The sequence below is a fragment of the Schistocerca americana genome, chromosome 7, assembly GCF_021461395.2.
Source record: "Schistocerca americana isolate TAMUIC-IGC-003095 chromosome 7, iqSchAmer2.1, whole genome shotgun sequence".
Classification (NCBI taxonomy): Eukaryota; Metazoa; Arthropoda; class Insecta; order Orthoptera; family Acrididae; genus Schistocerca; species Schistocerca americana.
Window position 1 is genome coordinate 621,711,046 of NC_060125.1, and position 19,157 is coordinate 621,730,202.

The 19,157-nt window shown below is 40.0% G+C and overlaps 1 protein-coding gene across 1 annotated transcript in view; it reads right to left on the bottom strand.

Annotated features, from left to right (window-relative positions):
* Positions 1 to 19,157, bottom strand: part of LOC124622011 (neurobeachin) — a 1,442,121-nt gene that overhangs the window by 835,431 nt on the left and 587,533 nt on the right. The window contains exon 26 of the mRNA XM_047147563.1: positions 18,307 to 18,484. Coding sequence (XP_047003519.1) covers positions 18,307 to 18,484 — 178 coding nt within the window. The remainder of the gene's footprint in view (positions 1 to 18,306; positions 18,485 to 19,157) is intronic.

The following is a 19,157-nucleotide window of genomic DNA, read 5'->3' on the forward strand; positions in this document are numbered from 1 at the left end:
GTGTAAGGGATGCCACACCACTGCTCATTTGTCAGCAGAGTAGTTAAGCCAATCCGCCATGAGTATCAAAAAACCTACAGTGGTTCCTCCAATTAGCCTTTGAGCACTTACTGCAAAAGCATGGCAAGTGACTGTAATTCATCATAGTTTAGCTAACTTCCACCAAATATTTGTAAAGTATATACACAAACTTTCCTCATGAATCAATTAATCTATTAGTGGCAATTTTATCAAACTCCCTACAGTGGTTCCTGAGGCTAGATTGCATATATAGGCAGAAAAAGGTGGCGGGGGACTTTAATTTATTTTATGTGTGGTAGGAGAATGTATGTAAATATGCATAGATTCTCGTAATAATAATTTCATGAGGCTTTATGCCCCCTCCATGAACCATGGACCTTGCCGTTGGTGGGGAGGCTTGCGTGCCTCAGCGATACAGATAGCCGTACCGTAGGTTCAACCACTATGGAGGGGTATCTGTTGAGAGGCCAGACAAACGTGTGGTTCCTGAAGAGGGGCAGCAGTCTTTTCAGTAGTTGCAGGGGCAACAGTCTGGATGATTGACTGATCTGGTCTTGTTAACACTAACCAAAACGGCCGTGCTGTGCTGGTACTGCGAACGGCTGAAAGCAAGGGGAAACTACAGCGACAATTTTTCCCGAGGGCATGCAGCTTTACTGTACGATTAAATGATGATGGCGTCCTCTTGGGTAAAATATTCCAGAGGGAAAATAGTCCCCCATTCGGATCTCCAGACGGGGACTACTCAAGAGGATGTCATTATTAGGAGAAAGAAAACTGGCGTTCTACGGATCGGAGTGCGGAATGTCAGATCCCTTAATCGGGCAGGTAGGTTAGAAAATTTAAAAAGGGAAATGGATACGTTAAAGTTAGATATAGTGGGAATTAGTGAAGTCCGGTGGCAGGATGAACAAGACTTCTGGTCAGGTGATTTCAGGGTTATAAACACAAAATCAAATAGGGGTAATACAGGAGTAGGTTTAATAATGAATAGGAAAATAGGAGTGTGGGTAAGCTACTAAAAACAGCATAGTGAACGCATTATTGTGGCCAAGATAGATACGAAGCCCACGCCTACCACAGTAGTAAAATTTTATATGCCAACTAGCTTTGCAGATGACGAAGAAATTGAAGAAATTTATGATGAAATAAAAGAAATGTTCAGATAGTGAAGGAAGACGAAAATTTTATTGTCATGGGTGACTGGAATTCGACAGTAGGAAAAGGAAGAGAAGGAAACATAGTAGGCGAATATGGATTGGGGGTAAGAAACGAAAGACGAAGCCGCCTGGTAGAACTTTGCATAGAGCACAACTTAACACTTGGTTCAAGAATCATAAAAGAAGGTTGTATACATGGAAGAATCCTGGAGATACTTACAGGTTTCAGATAGATTATATAATGGTAAGACAGAGATTTAGGAACCAGGTTTTAAATTGTAAGACATTTCCAGGGGCAGATGTGGACTCTGACCACAATCTATTGGTTATCAACTGTAGATTAAAACTGTAGAAACTGAAAAAAAGTGGGAATTTAAGGAGATGGGACCTGGATAAACTGAAAGAACCAGAGGTTGTAGAGAGTTTCAGGGAGAGCATAAGGAAACAATTGACAAGAATGGGGAAAGAAATACAGTAGAAGAAGAATGGGTAGCTTTGAGGGATGAAGTAGTGAAGGCAGCAGAGGATACAGTAGGTAAAAAGACGAGGGCTAGTAGAAATCCTTGGGTAACAGAAGAAATACTGAATTTAATTGATGAAAGGAGAAAATATAAAAGTGCAGTAAATGAAGCAGGCAAAAAGGAATACAAACATCTCAAAAATGAGATCGACAGGAAGTGCAAATTGGCTAAGCAGGGATGGCTACAGGACAAATGTAAGGATGTAGAGGCTTATCTCACTAGGGGTAAAATAGATACTGCCTACAGGAAAATTAAAAGAGACATTTGGAGAAAAGAGAACCACTTGTATGAATATCAAGAGCTCAGATGGAAACCCAGTTCTAAGCAAAGAAGGGAAAGCAGAAAGGTGGAAGGAGTATATAGAGGGTCTATACAAGGGCGATGTACTTGAGGACAATATTTTGGAAATGGAAGAGGATGTAGATGAAGATGAAATGGGAGATACGATACTGCGTGAAGAGTTTGACAGAGCACTGAAAGACCTGAGTCGAAACAAAGGCCCGGGAGTAGACAACATTACATTTGAACTACTGACAGCCTCGGGAGAGGCAGTCCTGACAAAACTCTACCATCTGGTGAGCAAGATGTATGAGACGGGCGAAATACCCTCAGACTTCAAGAAGAATATAATAATTCCAATCACAAAGAAAGCAGGTGTTGACAGATGTGAAAATTACAGAACTATCAGTTTAATAAGTCACCGCTGCAAAATACTAACGCGAATTCTTTACAGATGAATGGAAAAACTGGTAGAAGCCGATCTCGGGGGAGATCAGTTTGGATTCCGTAGAAATATCGGAACACGTGAGGCAATACTGACCCTACGACTTATCTTGGAAGAAATATTAAGGAAAGGCAAACCTACATTTCTAGCATTTGTAGACTTAGAGAAAGCATTTGACAATGTTGATTGGAATACTCTCTTCCAAATTCTGAAGGTGGCAGGGGTAAAATGCAGGGAGCGAAAAGCTATTTACAATTTGTACAGAAACCAGATGGCAGTTATAAGAGTCGAGGGACATGAAAGGGAAGCAGTGGTTGGGAAGGGAGTGAGACAGGGTTGTAGCCTCTCCCCAATGTTATTCAATCTGTATATTGAGCAAGCAGTAAAGGAAACAAAAGAAAAATTCGGAGTAGGTATTAAAGTCCATGGAGAAGAAATAAAAACGTTGAGGTTCGCCGATGACATTGTAATTCTGTCAGAGACAGCAAAGGACTTGGAAGAGCAGTTGAACGGAATGGATAGCGTCTTGAAAGGAGGATATAAGATGAACATCAACAAAAGCAAAACGAGGATAATGGAATGTAGTCGAATTAAGTCGGGTGATGCTGAGGGAGTTAGATTAGGAAATGACACACTTAAGTAGTAAAGGAGTTTTGCTATCTGGGGAGCAAAATAACAGATGATGGTCGAAGTAGAGAGGATATAAAAAGGAGACTGGCAATGGCAAGGAAAGCTTTTCTGAAGAAGAGAAATTTGTTAACATCGAGTATAGATTTAAGTGTTAGGAAGTCGTTTCTGAAAGTATTTGTATGGAGTGTAGCCATGTATGGAAGTGAAACATGGACGATAACTAGTTTGGACAAGAAGAGAATAGAAGCTTTCGAAATGTGATGCTACAGAAGAATGCTGTAGATTAGATGGGTAGATCACATAACTAATGAGGAAGTATTGAATAGGATTGGGGAGAAGAGAAGTTTGTGGCACAACTTGACTAGAAGAAGGGATCGGTTGGTAGGACATATTCTGAGGCATCAAGGGATCACCAGTTTAGTATTGGAGGGCAGCGTGGAGGGTACAAATCATAGAGGGAGACCAAGAGATGAATACAGTAAGCAGATTCAGAAGGATGTAGGTTGCAGTAGGTACTGGGAGATGAAGCAGCTTGCACAGGATAGAGTAGCTTGGAGAGATGCATCAAACCAGTCTCTGGACTGAAGACCACAACAACAACAACACGCCCAGATTGAAGTTTACAGTTAGACACCACTTCGGTGACTTGAGTCTCCCTAGCTAATTATCCAACCAGAAAAAGATGACCTATAGGTTAATGCTGAAGCAGAAACTCATTTCATTTCTGGCAAGTCTGCACATCATTGACAGGTGGTTGGTAGATTTAAAAACTGTGATAAAAAACCGTGATCTGAGCAGGGTTCAAGTCCGTAACCTTCTTGTTACCAAATCCACACTTCACCCCTAGACCTCCAAACCAAACTTTGATTCAGCTCTGGGAAAATGAGATCTAAAGTTTAACATGGAATCTGAACTAAACTTTGTTTCTGGCAAATTTGCACATCACTGAGCAATGAATGCTAGGTTGGAATACAGTGAAAAATCCGTGGTCTGACTGAGATTCAGTCCTGTGACTTTTAGTTGTCAGGCACGCGCTAGACTACCAGACCCGACCCATATTCTGCTAAAGCTTCAGTGCTGTGTGGCGTCGCAGTGGCTGTACCATTAAATGGCAATACCATCATTCTCACAGCAGCAGCGAACTGTAAATCACCATAGTTCTGCCAATTTCCACAAAATATATGTAAATTATACACACAAACCTTCCTTGAGACTCAATCTATCTGCTAGTCAAAACCAAATCAGAATACCTACAGTAGATCCTGAGATTAGCTCACATGTACAGACAGAAGTGAGCAAGGAACTTCAGTTATAAACAGAAGATGAGATGGTATGATAGGTTCTGAGAACCTACAGAAACTTAATGCCTAAAGGTCTGATTAAAAAATTCCAAATGTATAGTCCCATGGGTCAATGGACATGCATAAGACTAATAAATTAAAATTTTGTATTTCTTTCCTGGGAGTACTAAATGTATGTGAAAAACAGGAAATGGCACCATCACTCAATTTTCACATTTAATTTATGTCCCCAAATAACTCACTGATGGATTTATTTCACAAAAAAGAAAAAGAGAAAGGCAACAGGACCAATCTATTAGTGCAGGGCTCAAACATATTACTGGGTTCAGCTGTTCTACTTTTTCGCCAAAACTACTCTCCTGGTGGGGAAAAAAAAATTCACCTGGAAAGATAAAGTCAATTTTTATTTGATGATGGCATTTGCTACTTGAGGGCTAATAGACGTGCTGATAATGGCTTTAGCATCATTGACCAACAGACAGCTTACAGACATAGCTACCAGAGCACCATCTGTGTCTACCCTTGAACAGGGAATGCCCACAGCCAGAAGGCTTGGTGTGATACAAAAGTGTGAAGCAAGCAGGCAATCACACTAACAGCCAGGCATGCTTCGTGCAGCCAACTGGTGAGTCTGAGACAGGTTACATTCTGGCCTTCTGAGTAGCAGGATGGTCCTTTCGGAGAATTACTGCACAAGCTGGATGTGCTGTGTCAGTTGTGCAACAATACTAGTATAAGCAGTCACAGCAATATTCTCACACTCATGGATGAGATTCCGGATGACCATGCAGCACAGACGCCCACCAGGATGTAACAGCAGAAGGGGCAGAATGTACATCTAACATAGTACATATAAGAAATCTTGTGACACTAGATGTGTCAACATGAACTGTCACGAACCGGTTGTTAGCAGTGGGACTACAGGAATGCACACCTCTAACCTGTCATCCACTCACACCACAGCAATGATGTGCATGGCTTGATTGGTGCCATCAGGGAATTGCTTAGAAATGGAATGGCGCACTGCAATTTTCAGCGATAAAAGAAGATTCTGCCTGCATGTAATTGAAGACTGTTTGCACATGTGAGTTAACGAGCATTTCACTCTCATTTAAGTATATGGCCGAAAGAGTCAGGAATTGTGAAACAAACCCTGTCATCCAGGACCATGTGCCACAAAGAGTGCAGATTCGCCATGGCATGGGGAAATTCACAGATGTCTGTTGTGCTGAATGAGCCCTAAGTGCTGTAGTGTGTGAGCGAGACAGACAAGAATCTAGGTCACAGGGAAACCCAGTAGAAGGCGTCTGTGGCCAGGGAGACGTAGCAGTATTAAATATGGCGGACTTAAGATCAGCCATAAACGGAAACATTAATGGAAACTATTTAATTCTGTAGCAATACAGAGAATGAGGCCACAGTAATTTTAATCTACCATCCTTCATAAATTTTCGTGGTGATCCCAACAATACTTGAATACTGATCATATCTATAATAGTTCAGGACTTACTGTTAAAGTGAAATAAACAATTTATGTAACAAAAACCTGAATGCTAAAATCTGAACGCTTTGGTCGATCTTAATGATCGACATTTCATATAGAAGCACATCATGAAAATGACAAATGCTGTAAATATCAACTCTATGACTTTCTTTGTTTAAAAGATATAGTGAATTTAAATTACCAGTAATTTCAGTTAAGTACCAGATCATCATTTCCTCCACACAAAACACATTGAACAATGACAGCATGACATCTTATTGAATCATTAGGTAATAGAATATTTGTTATAAAGTTTAGTGCATAATAGTTACTTTTGTTCTTTATTTATTTATGAGAAAGCACATTGGTGCTACTGGCTGTGGCACTCAAAGCTAAGAAGGAAACTGTATTGGTTTTATTTGAAAGAATTTAACGTTTATTATGTAGTAGATATTATTGTTACTTTACTTAGAACATGAAAGTTGTCAAGCTTTGATTATTTAAATATGTTAAAATGTACAATAGTGTAGAATAAGCTGTAGCCAATCAGATAGACGGCTCCAGGAAAGGGAACTGCCCTAGCGAGGATATTTGGCGTGCGGGAAACGCGGCGGGGGATGGGCAGAGGGACAGTGCTGGTGCAGGTGCGGAAGTGGACAGTTGGGCTGGAGGCACCAAAGGGTACAGTTCGGATTGAGACACAAAAGTGGACAGTCTGTCTTTAGGCAGCTAGGAAGTGAAGCGACTTAGAAAAATTTGCGTTGTGTGGTATCGCGGTACTCAGTCTCTGAATGGTGAGCAGCCGTGCGCCTGGTGTGAAAGATAACAAGGTGGAGTATTATTTAGAATGTGAAAGTGGTCAAGCTTCAATTATTTAAATATGTTAAAATGTAAAATAACGTAGAATACGCTGTGCCTAAGCAGACGGACAGCTTCAGGAAAAGGAACTGCCCTAGTCGATTGAGCAACGCTGTTCAGCACACGGTGGGGGTGGTCGGAGGCGGGCGGAGGAACAGTTCGGCTGGAGACATCAATGTGGACAGTGCTGGTGCAGGTGCGAAAGTGGACTGTTCAGCTGGAGACACCAAAGTGGACAGTGTGGGTGCAGATGCGAAAGTGGACAGTTCTGGTCTAAATACCAAAGGGTACAGTGATGGTGCAGACACAAAAGTGAACAGTTCAGTTGTGGTCTAGACACCAAAGGGACAGTTGGAATTGAGACATGAAAGCGGAAAGTTGGTCTTTAGGTAGCTAGAAAGTGAACAGACCCAGAAAATTTTACGTTGTGTGGTATTGCAGGACTTAGTCTCTTGAGCAGTGAGCAGCCGCACACCTGGTGTGAACTCTTAACTTTTTGTGTAGATAACAAGGTGGAGTATTGGACTTTTAATTCACGACGAGACTGTGAATGATGGGACTGTGTAAAATGGATATGCGCTCGAGTGTAACAGTAACTCTAAATATGACCACTTTCGTTATTAGAGTGCTTTCTGAACAAATATTATTCCAACCAAATCGCAACTGTGTGGCCTAAATCATTTATGGGTCATTAATTTAGTTCCCAATATTATTAACTTGGTTTCATACAGTTTCGCAAACTTGCCATCAGCCAGACAATTTAACATAAGAGTTAGAAGTGTCTAATTTAGGGCATGCAATGCAACACATGTGGTGCAACCCCTAGATGAGTTTGAGCAAGACATTTCGACGAAGAGGAACCACATGTGAGCCCGAACATCTCTGGGATGTTAGCTCGCACATCCATGACATACACCTGGTGAGTGCTGTCTTGTAGAGTGCATTCATTCAAGGAATACCGGCGCCATTCCAGGCCTGATGATCTAGAGTGTTGTAAGTTCCAACTCTCGTTCACCTTTGCTGTTTCTCGAGGGAACACTAATCGACAATCGGTACGCACAGAATGTTGTTAGACCCATTCTTCTGACATTCTTGCAACATGAAGGTGACGTGGTGTTCCAACAGGATATTGCTCGTCCACACACTGCCCATGAAACTCAATAGGTTTTGCAAGACATTCAGAAACTTCCCTGGTCAACCCAACCTCCAGACTTATCTCCAATGAAGCACACGTGGGCTATGATGGGAGGAGAAAACTCATGGACTCATCAACCAACAACTCTTACAGAACCAGGTGAACAGGTCTAGCAGGTGTCGCATAACATATCCCGATAAAGTATTTGCCACCTCTAAGATCGACTGGATGCCAGAGTTAGCACCTGCATTGCTACCTATGAAGTCTACACCACATACTAATATGGGTGTTTCAGCATCGTTTGATACGTGGCACCTCAAAACCACTCATGCTATTGATCTGTAAACGTAATCATTTCATGTAGTCCATATGCGCTGTTACAACAATAAATACTGAGTGAATTGGAAACCTCTGAAACTGACACTCTCTCTCTCTCTCTCTCTCTCTCTCTCTCTCTCTCTCTCTCTCTCTGTGTGTGTGTGTGTGTGTGTGTGTGTGTGTGTGTGTGTGTGTGTGTGTGTGTGAGAGAGAGAGAGAGAGAACAGGCCTCATAAGGCCCAAAGATACTAGCTGACTGCCGTATCTTCCTCTGCTGCTCTGTGGACAGGCTCACTGGATGTAGATGTGGAGGGTGTAAAGGGACACCCTCCTCTACAATTACTTTTCTCCAACAGAAGTTACCAATACCAAAAATACTTTCTACTTTTTAAACAGGTTAATATTATCTCAGCTGTTTTTCGAAAACAATTTCATGTGACTTTGTACACGATGTATTATATTTCAGGAAAAATGTATAAAAAGAAATTACTTTATTTTCATTTCCAGGGCTCTCAGGAGTTCTGCCAGATGTGATTATTAAAGTCCCATGATATTTTGGTGAATAACCTTTCCACCATCATCAGGTAGTTCTGATGGAATGGTCTGTCTGCTCATTGTTAGTGTTATTTATGTGCGTCAGCCGGGCTTCGATTCTCTGCACCGAAAGTCCGATTGTGGCCGCCAACACTCTGATTGTGAGTGTCAACACTTCGTCTGCGGCCACCGACAATCCATTTGTGGGCGCCAACCAGGTCCATGCCATGCCAGGCGTCGTGCCGGGTGGTGTATCTTCCACCACCCAGCGTGACACCGGGAACAGAGCGGACCTGGGGTGGTGCACAAAAATGGATTGTCGGCGGCCACAATCGAAGCATCGGCGCTCGCAATCGGAATGACTGCGGCCGCAATCGGACCGTCGGTGCAGAGAATCATAGCCCGACTGACGGACATAAATGACACTGACAATGAGCAGAAAGACGATTCCATAAGAACCACCTGATGATGGCGGAAAGTTTATTCACCGAAATATCGTGAGACTTCAACGATCGCATCCAGCTGGACACCGGAGAGCCCTGGAAACATTACATACGCCGGAAAGCCTCCGATCACATACTTTATTTTTGTTGTTACAATCGATATGTACTAGCTCTGTATGTACAGTTAAAATTACATTTCTTTTACAAACATCTGAAATTACAAAATATCTAGCACACTTAAAATTACTATTATTAATTGCACAATCTGATGAAACTTAATAATTTTATTTCTGCATTCATTTATTAAATAATACGAGGGCTATCCACAAAGTACATTACGTTTTGGAATTTAAAATAAATAAAGTATTGGAAAACTTTTTTATTATATACAGATGAAAGCCACACTTTTTCCTACATAGCTGCCATTTAAATTAAGGCACTTATCGTAGCGATGGACGAGCTTGGAAATTCCTTCGTCGTAAAATTTGGCCGCCTGCACCTTCAACCATGTGGTTACCTCTTCTTGAAGCTGTGTGTCATCATCAAAACACTGCATAGCCAACCACTTCTTCATTGCTGGGAATAAGTGGAAGTCACTCAGTGCCAGGTCGGGACTGTACGGTGGATGAGGAAACAACTCCCACTTAAAAGATTCGAGAACTTCACGAGTGGGATTTGCCGTATGGGCCCGGGTGTTGTCGTGAATCAGCTTACGAGAAAGATGGTGACTCATTACTCGATCGCATCATTACTGGTGACGAAACATGGGTTAAGCATGTGAACTGCGAGACACAATTGCAGTCAATGCAGTGGGGGCACACAAATTCCCTCCAAAAACCCAAGAAATGCATGCAGACAATGTCAGCAAGGAAGGTGATGGCGACTGTCTTTTGGGACAGAAAAGGTGTGATTTTTGTGGATTTCCTGGAAAGAGGCACTACAATAAACCCTCAAAGGTATTGCTAAACTCTGCACAACCTCAGAAGAGCAATACAAAACAAGCGCAGGGGAAAGTTGGGCTCAAAGATCTTGCTGATTCACGACAACGCCCGGGCCCAAATGGCAAATGCCATTCGTGAAGTTCTCAAATCTTTTAAGTGGGAGTTGTTTCCTCATCCGCCGTACAGTCCCGACCTGGCACCGAGCGACTTCCACTTATTCCCAGCAATGAAGAAGTGGTTGGCTTTGCAGTGTTTTGATGACGACGCACAGCTTCAAGAAGAGGTAACCATGTGGTTGAAGGCGCAGGCAGCCGAATTTTACGATGAAGGAATTTCCAAGCTCATCCATCGCTACGATAAGTGCCTTAATTTAAATGGCAACTATGTAGAAAAGTAGTATTTAAGTGTGGCTTTCATCTGTATATAATAAAAAAAAATTCCAATACTTTATTTATTTTTAATTCCAAAACGTAATGTACTTTGTGGATAGCCCTCATAGTATAGATTAATAGAAAGTCATTTGTCAAGAAAATTTGTAAACTCTTTGGAATATTGTTAGTACAGCAGAAAGGTTGTAGCAGACACGTCTCGGATGTGATTGGACATGTTTTTATGTTTGGCGATAACAACGTAATTTTCGGTTTTGAAGTAGAAATTGTAAAGACGGTGTGACATAGAAAAATGTGGAAGAACAAGAATCAACATAAAAACAGGCAATTTTACAGTGGTTATTACACCAATTGGAACCATGAGCACCTATAATGTCAAAAATTACAGCTGCAAGACCCTAGACATGAAGAACTGGAGCCAACTACGAGAAAAAAAGATAAGTAAAAAAGTTTACTGTAAATCTTACTCCTCTCAAAGATTATTGAAAGAGTTTATTTTGAAGTCAGTGACAATCGATAAGAGATGTGAGGGAGGAGTCGATTACAAGGGGCATGTATTGAGTACGCTGCTCTCCCAGCAGTTATCAGTTTTGCCACATGATTGGAGCCACTACTTCTCAATCAAGTAGTACTCAATTGGCTTCACAAGCACAGAGTGCAAACTGCTTGCCAACAGCACTCCGTGAACCCAGACAGTGACTCATCCAAGTGCTCGCTAAGTCCCTGGTCAGTGACTCATCCAAGTGCTACCGAAGCCCAACGGTGCTTAACTTCAGTGATCTGACAGGAACCAGTGTTACCAATGCAGCAAGGCCATTTGCAGACCTCCAGAAGGGTGCACTTTTTTCCCAGTAGTGTATTAGTATATTTAAGAAAGTTTGATTGAAGAGAATTTAAAAAAATATTTTTTAACTACTAATAAGAGCTGAGTGAGCTTACTAATTCTGGATATATGCTGCTACTAAACTACTGCAGGACAATCATTCTAAAAATAAGATTACGAATAAAAGGTCTCCAATTAGATAGCCTAATTATCTGTTATGTCTTGCATGTACCACTGATGCTTACTTATTCATTAGATGATGTATGTCAGCCTTGCAGGGCTGGAAGAAAGTGTTAGGAGGGTTCTGGATCTTAGCACAGGGATACTACTAGAAAAAACTAAAAGGTGTGGTTCGCACGAGCACACACCCTTCTTAGCAGGCGGCTGGATTCGTTTCAAGCCCTGAAGGGTGGGAGAAGCAAAAGTAGTCCATACAAAAAAGTAGGTTATTGAAGAGATAATATGATCATAAAATTATTTCACATGGTGTTACTGAGACTTCACACTGCAGGAACCACAGGGTAGCATTATAATATCAACATTATACACAGTCTCCCAGGAGGAATGGTCAATATTAAAGAGTATAACAGGAACGATTATTCAAAGCAAAAAACGTCTAGTAAACATGGGCTCTAAAATGAATACCTCAAGATCTAAGAGCACTTTTTCATCTTTGCTACAGTGAAATGTACATCTTCTATGGAACAACTGCTCATAGTTCTTAAGGTATGTATTTTACAGCCCCTAAATAATAACCATTCCTCTCAGCACACCCGGTATACATTAGGGAAAGAGATATGTCTTATATCATAAGTGGTTAAAATATGAAAAAAATAGGAGTTAGAAGCTCTCATTCTAGTCATAATGTGATAGGTGCTGACTGAAAATGGACCTCTAGCTGACGGCAGTTCTACCGCAGTGGTGTGATAAGCTTCTTCCTCAAGAAGATGGACACATAGCTCTGACAATGTTCAAAGTAAAAATAATACTGATAAGAATGAACTAAGGACTGAAATTTTATTTTCTGTTAAAATTGCAAGGAGACTTTGGGAGGCAAAACTCCTGTTACTAATCCTAACTTTCAGAATTTACTATGTTCCTTCTTCAAGGAGGAAAAGGAGTTTGGTTGTGGATGATTGGAAATGGGAGGCAGATCATTCAGACAGAAGATTAAGAGGGGCTCACCTGTTGTGACAACAAGGAGAGGTGATGACGTGAAGGACAATGCATCAGAAAGAGGAGCATGTCAAATATAGTACACTGATAAGAAATTATCACATTTAGTTTAGCAATGACAGAAAGGACAAAGTGAGTAGTAAAAATGAATTAAAGATGAAGAGAAATGAATGGTGGAATTAACTGTGCAGTAAGAAACTGGGAGGAAAGGGGAAGAAGAAAGAGGGAGGATCATTTCCACACACTTTATATAACCCCTATGGAAAATGACTACATAGCAGTCATTTTTTAACAAATAGGTGAATACCATATTGACAATGTAGCAATTACTAGTAAGTTATCTGCAGAAATCCTGAATGTCTTAGTATGTAGGATTTGAATACCATCTCTCACAAATAAAAATCTATTTCGATCTAATCAGAAAAATATCAGAAACATAAAAACCACACATCAATCCAGAGCCCTGAAAAGAAATGTGTAGTAATTTATATACTCTGTGCACAAATACAGAATGCAATTTTCAAGACCATTCAATAATCAGCAAAGAAAGTCAACATACTACCCTAAATTTGTAAACACAGGTAGCAGACCCAAGAATGTGAACAGCCCTAGAATTCTGCATCCAAGCCTGGGAAAATTGGAATGGCCATCGAAGACTAGGTCATAGGCGGAACTTTTTAGAAATACAGAAAAAAACATACAACAAAATTAGATAAATCAGATGCATGTTCAGCTTCAGTGGACTAAAAGAAATGAACAATGACTTCAAAAACAACAAGAAACAAAATTCCTAAAGAACATGAAAGGAAGAACTAATAAACTACAAACCACTCAGTATTTTCTTCCGTCATTCAGATAGAACACTCAAGACAAAGACAAAGGCTAATTCCGATAACCTGAAGTACTACTTTGGGAAATTAAACAACTTTGAACCTCTTACAGAAAAACTGAAATCTGATAAATCCAGCCTGTACGAAGATTCAGTTCCACCAACACGTTTCAACATATTACATCCCACAAACAAAGGCAGTCTGAGGGACAATGGTGTAATTGCTGAGGTATTCAAGGCTGGAGCAAACACATGACTGACAAACAACAAGTAATCACAATGAATTCACGGGAGAGCGAAGTTATACTTACAGACTGCAAAACTGCTCTGGTTCACCTTCTAATCAAAAAAAGATGATAATATGGACAAAACAATTACCAAGGCATTACTCTTCTACCAGTTACCTACAAAACGCACTTTTGTGGCCTCATTGCCAGATTACAGCAATACACAGATTGGAAACCAAGTGATACCTAATGGGCTTTGAACAAGGCTAATCTTGTGCAGAACATATCTGGTACCTCAAAATGATATTACACCACTGCAAACTGATCTACACAGTGGTCATATTTATAGATTTAAAAAGGCCTAAGACTCAACTGGTAATTTCTTATTTCCACTCCCCTTCAGTCTGGTACCAGACAAGGTCGTCAGACTATAGCAAATAGAAATCCATGGAATAAATTTAGGAACAAAGAATAACAGAGCTATTATGTCTTGCCTTTTTTTATGACTTAACAATAACCACCTGGATTACCACTGAAGTCAGACACCCCGTCACAGAAGCTTCTTGACATCATTGTCAAAACTGGTCTCTAAATATCTTATGAGAAGACACAGTACATTGACTCCAAATACACAGACTAAAAATCCTTCAAGACAAGACTATGGCAACATCACTCAGGTTCAACACTTCAAGTACTTACACAGAGACCACACAGCAACAGGATATATGGGTGTGTGTGCGAGTGTATACCTGTCCTTTTTTCCCCCTAAGGTAAGTCTTTCCGCTTCCGGGATTGGAATGACTCCTTACCCTCTCCCTTAAAATCCACATCCTTTCATCTTTCCCTCTCCTTCCCTCTTCCCTCTTTCATGACAAAGCAACCGCTGGTTGCGAAAGCTAGAATTTTGTGTGTATATTTGTGTTTGTTTGTGTGTGTATCGACGTGCCAGCACTTTCGTTTGGTAAGTCACATCATCTTTGTTTTTAGATATAGTTTTCCCACGTGGAATGTTTCCCTCTATTATATTCAAATTTATGATTAGCAAAGAGATACTTCTATATTACAAACATGACCTAAAAAATTGAAGTACAATAGCAGGCAGAAGCATCTCAAGGAAGTTATTGTTGACTCCCTGGAAAGTACACAGACAACAAATGGAAACAAGACTGACTCTCATAAGTGCACATCCAAACAAGTAACCGAAGTAAGTCCACAATACAGAGATGTACGGGCACATAAAAGATGACAGGTCCAAAATGACAGAAGTTTTGGGGAAGCTAAGAAGAACAAGACGGTAAAAAATAATCACTTTTCAGTGTGTTGTTTACAGAACCAAGTGAAAATAATAATAATAGGAAAGGACTGTAAATGGTAAGTAATTGAGTAAACCAAAAAAATTTCTACCATTAAAAAAAAAAAGGAAGAAGAAGAAGAAAAGGAGGGGTCTTTTAACATAGGTAATGGGATAGTGAGATGCAAGGGTATGCTTGAGAACAAGTTCCCACCTTCAGAATTGAAGGCTACTGCACTGCATTGGAGGATCCTAATGGCCAGTAAGTGTAGCAGGGACTCGGGCATCTTGGGTCATGTAGCAGAGCATGTGTAACAACTGGATATTAAGTGTCCCTAAGGCAGACAGATGGTAAAGTTGGTAGGACCCTGCGACTGTCCCAATTTCTCTAAATTTATGACATAATCACTATGCAAGGTGTAGCTTGGAGCAAGTGATATACACTCAAATTTACACTTCCAGCCCCCCCACCTCCCCCCACTTACCCTTCCTATTAACCTCATCATGTTCTTGATAATTGTCCTACATTGACAAAAATACACTCCAGAATGGATTGGAAGAGAATTTTGTATTCAGCTTTCTTATTTTTTTTCCTTTTTCTATTAATGTACATTGTGGCCTATTTCTCCTGAAGGGGGACTGAAAAGGCCCAACAGTTTTCTCACAAATATGCAAAACAAAAAAGAAGCAATAACTTTAGTATGAATATATTACTTAGAAGTATGAGACTATTTCCTGAACAGGTTGACATATTTGGTTGTTGATTTGGTTAGTGTCTACACTTCTCTGGAAAGCTTCTGTATGGGCAACACATTGTCTCTCAACAGGGCAGGGTCTAGTGCTTTTAATGAATTGCAGTAGTGATTGGATGTAGAGGGAGTCATGCACTGCCACCTATTGTGAACTGTTATGTATCAAGTACATGGGTATGGCTCTTGTGAGCTATTGAATCAAGTTGTTTTAAAATGAAGACTGAACCTAGTGGCATGACAATGTAAGAGGCAGGAACTAAAACTGAGTTAAGGAAAGTTATGTTTCTAAGGCATGGGCATACGCATCACAGGACTACAATAATGGCAGTAACATGTAAAACATATAAATATCATCAATTGGAACTATAATCTGTTCATCATAAGAATAAACCTGATGTAAACATTGCACTACATGTTCTCTTGCATTTGCTGGAACCTCATTGGATTTCCATTTCACATGGGACTGCGATTACTAAACGATCCTGTAACGAAGCGCACTGCTCTCCGTTGGATCTTCTCTATTTCTATCAACCCTATCTGGTACAGATCCCACACCGGTGAGCAATATTCAAGCAGTGGGCGAACAAGTGTTCTGTAACCTACTTCCTTTGTTTTCGGATTGCATTTCCTTAGGATTCTTCTAATGAATCTCAGTCTGGCATCTGCTTTACCAACGATGCTGTGAAAATGATTGTTTTTCATGTTTCTCCAATACTTATCTACCTCTGTGGTATAAAAAAATTGACCTAGTCCAAATAAAGAGGATTTGACTTTTAATTTTTGCCTTAAAAATTAAATTGTTATGTTTCCTTATGTTAAACAACTTTTATGAACAGTGTTTCACAAAATATTGATAATTAAGAATTTTTATTTGAAATGGAAACAGGACTTTCACATCCAATATGTAATTAGAAACACGAAGACACGCATTATTCATAAAAAATGATGATGAATTTTATAATTATGAGATGTAGGTATTTCAAATTGATCGAGAGAAAAAAAATGATTGTGAGGAGATTTGAACCAAATTATGTTATGCTACCGACTGCACTACGCATTTAAGATGGATCCTTTCATCAACTGCATTATATAGAGCGATGGGAAAATTTCAAAGGTGGTTATCTCCATAAATTTATGAGAAACATTAAGAACAGCCTATTTCTCAGCAGTTTTTAACCGTGTTCCACATGTGTGTTTCACTATGAAACAGAAAGCAGCCTCAGCCATTTTAATACTGCACATTAACAGCGCAACAATCAGAGCACAATGCTGCAGAGGCTGTGACTGTACACGATTTTTGAAATAAAAACTATGTAGTTAAAGCACAATTGAGAAAAACATTGATGGCTGTTAATACATTTGAATATCTTAAAGTTTCATTTAACGTAACTTAGTAATAAGATATCTAATACATAAGTAGGACCTAAACCCAAGAGCATAACACCACCAGTGTACATGTGCTATGGCTTCTGAGCAATCATCACATTTGTGTTTGTTTGCATCAGGTTTATTCTTAGGAAGAACGGATTATAGCACCTGAATTAACATTTTGTAGAGTATGACGTAAAAACGTGATTTACCCCAAAATGAAAGGAGAACTGTGATATCAATAAATTCAGTATTCTAGGAAATTATTTTACTGTGATTAAACTAATCACTTGGTAAATAATAATATGAACTATTATCAACAATAAGCATGACATGGTGTAAGGAAATGCAGCCACTTAATTTTGAAGCAGAAGTGACCAACCATCTAAATATTTAAATATTTATTTTGTAACTTTATAATCAGTAAATGTACAGTGAATGGTAAGTTTATACTGCCCAGCAAAAAGTGAATGCTGCTGAGGAACATCTTGGTAGTTGCCACGCATGGTAAGACATCAGGGGAATAACTCTTAACTAGCTGTAACCTGGGTGGAAAGTTGTTCTGTCCAGTCTCCCTAACAAAATCTCAAAAACTTTGCAATTATCCAGACACAGTGCCGGTGAAATGCTGCAACATGGCTGATAATGTGCTGTGTTTTAGGAGTCAAGTTTTAAATGGATTCTGGAACACACTGTTTTCCATAGCAAACAAAGTAATAACAACAACAACAAAAAATACTGCTCATTGGTTTCGGGATTACAAAAGACTGGTTTATCTCACAATAAACAAAAGTTCCACTTAATAAATGCAGCATACAAAATCTACTTCATAGATGGAAGCAGGTTGATGTCCATACAAAAAGATGAAAAATTCTTTATGTTTCAGGTATTTGAGTGTCATTTGTCCAAACAAGCTAAGTGTAAAAAATATGAATCCATATATCAACAATGACTGCCACAAGAAACTTTTGATACCAACGATCAATTGTTATTGCATCCTCCCCGACCAGGGTTTTGCCATATTTACATGGATTCTTCCTCTACTTCCTCCAATTCGTTCTCTTCTGCCAGATACAAGCACCTCAGATTTCAAATCCAATTGTTGTAAAGACCGGATGCCTGATATTACTTTTTTCTATATGACTTTTGCATTAAAAAATGGATTTTCCTGCACAAGGAAGTGGGAAGCATAAGGCAAATTGTAGCACTATGCAGGATACTGATGATTGTAAAAACAAAGTGCTGCTAAGTGCTTTCAAACAGGCTACATTGGTAATTAATTATGAACTGCACTGTTGCTGCCTTGTCACACGATCACACAAAAGCTGCACATATAGGTTTGTGCCTTTTTGATTCTTACTGCTACCAGTGGCCAACCATACCTGGAGGACTGCTGCTGTGGTGGGAACCACCATCATTCCGCAGCACTGGACCTGGCCCCGGGCTGGGAGGCCGTGGCGCGACTGGCGGCTCCAGTATGTCACGATACTTGGACACCATCAACACCGAAATGAAGTACACTATGGCCAGTGACAGGAACTGTGCTTGTTTGGTCTCCTCCTGAATTTGGTATCGAAAATACTAACACTTGTTTCAGTCTTTCATTGTCATTCATCAGGTCACATAAAAGAAATTACACATTGATTTCCTCCACAATGCACACATCATAAGGAGACTATCAAAATAGGAGCTCAAAGCTACGAAACAGAACACTGTAATAGAAAATCTCTCTCTCTCTCTCTCTCTCTCTCTCTCTCTCTCTCTCTCTCTCTCTCTCTCTCTCTCACACACACACACACACACACACACACACAGAGGGGGAGAGAGAATAAATTTTTGACAATACAATGTAATTGGATAGGTAAAAAATCTACTCACCAGGTGGCAGTAGGAGAACATAACATATAAAAAATATTTTACTTATGCAAGCTTTCGGAGCCAGTGGATCCTTCTCCCAGCAGAAGTGTTGGAGGGGAAGGAAGAGGGGTGATGAGAAAGGAAATGGAGAGGCCTAGGAAGAGGGTTATAGTATGGAAAAGTCATCCAGAACTCTAGGTCTGGGGACAGAAGGAAGTACTGATGTAAAATTATTCTTCAGCTTATATGTACTGCTCAATATCTGTATTATAATTTTGTTTGCTCTAACAAATCAGTCTTTCCTTCTCATCACGTCCAGTAAATTTCCCCAGAAATAGAGTTCTGGTTGACTTTTGTGAACTCTATCCCTCTTCCT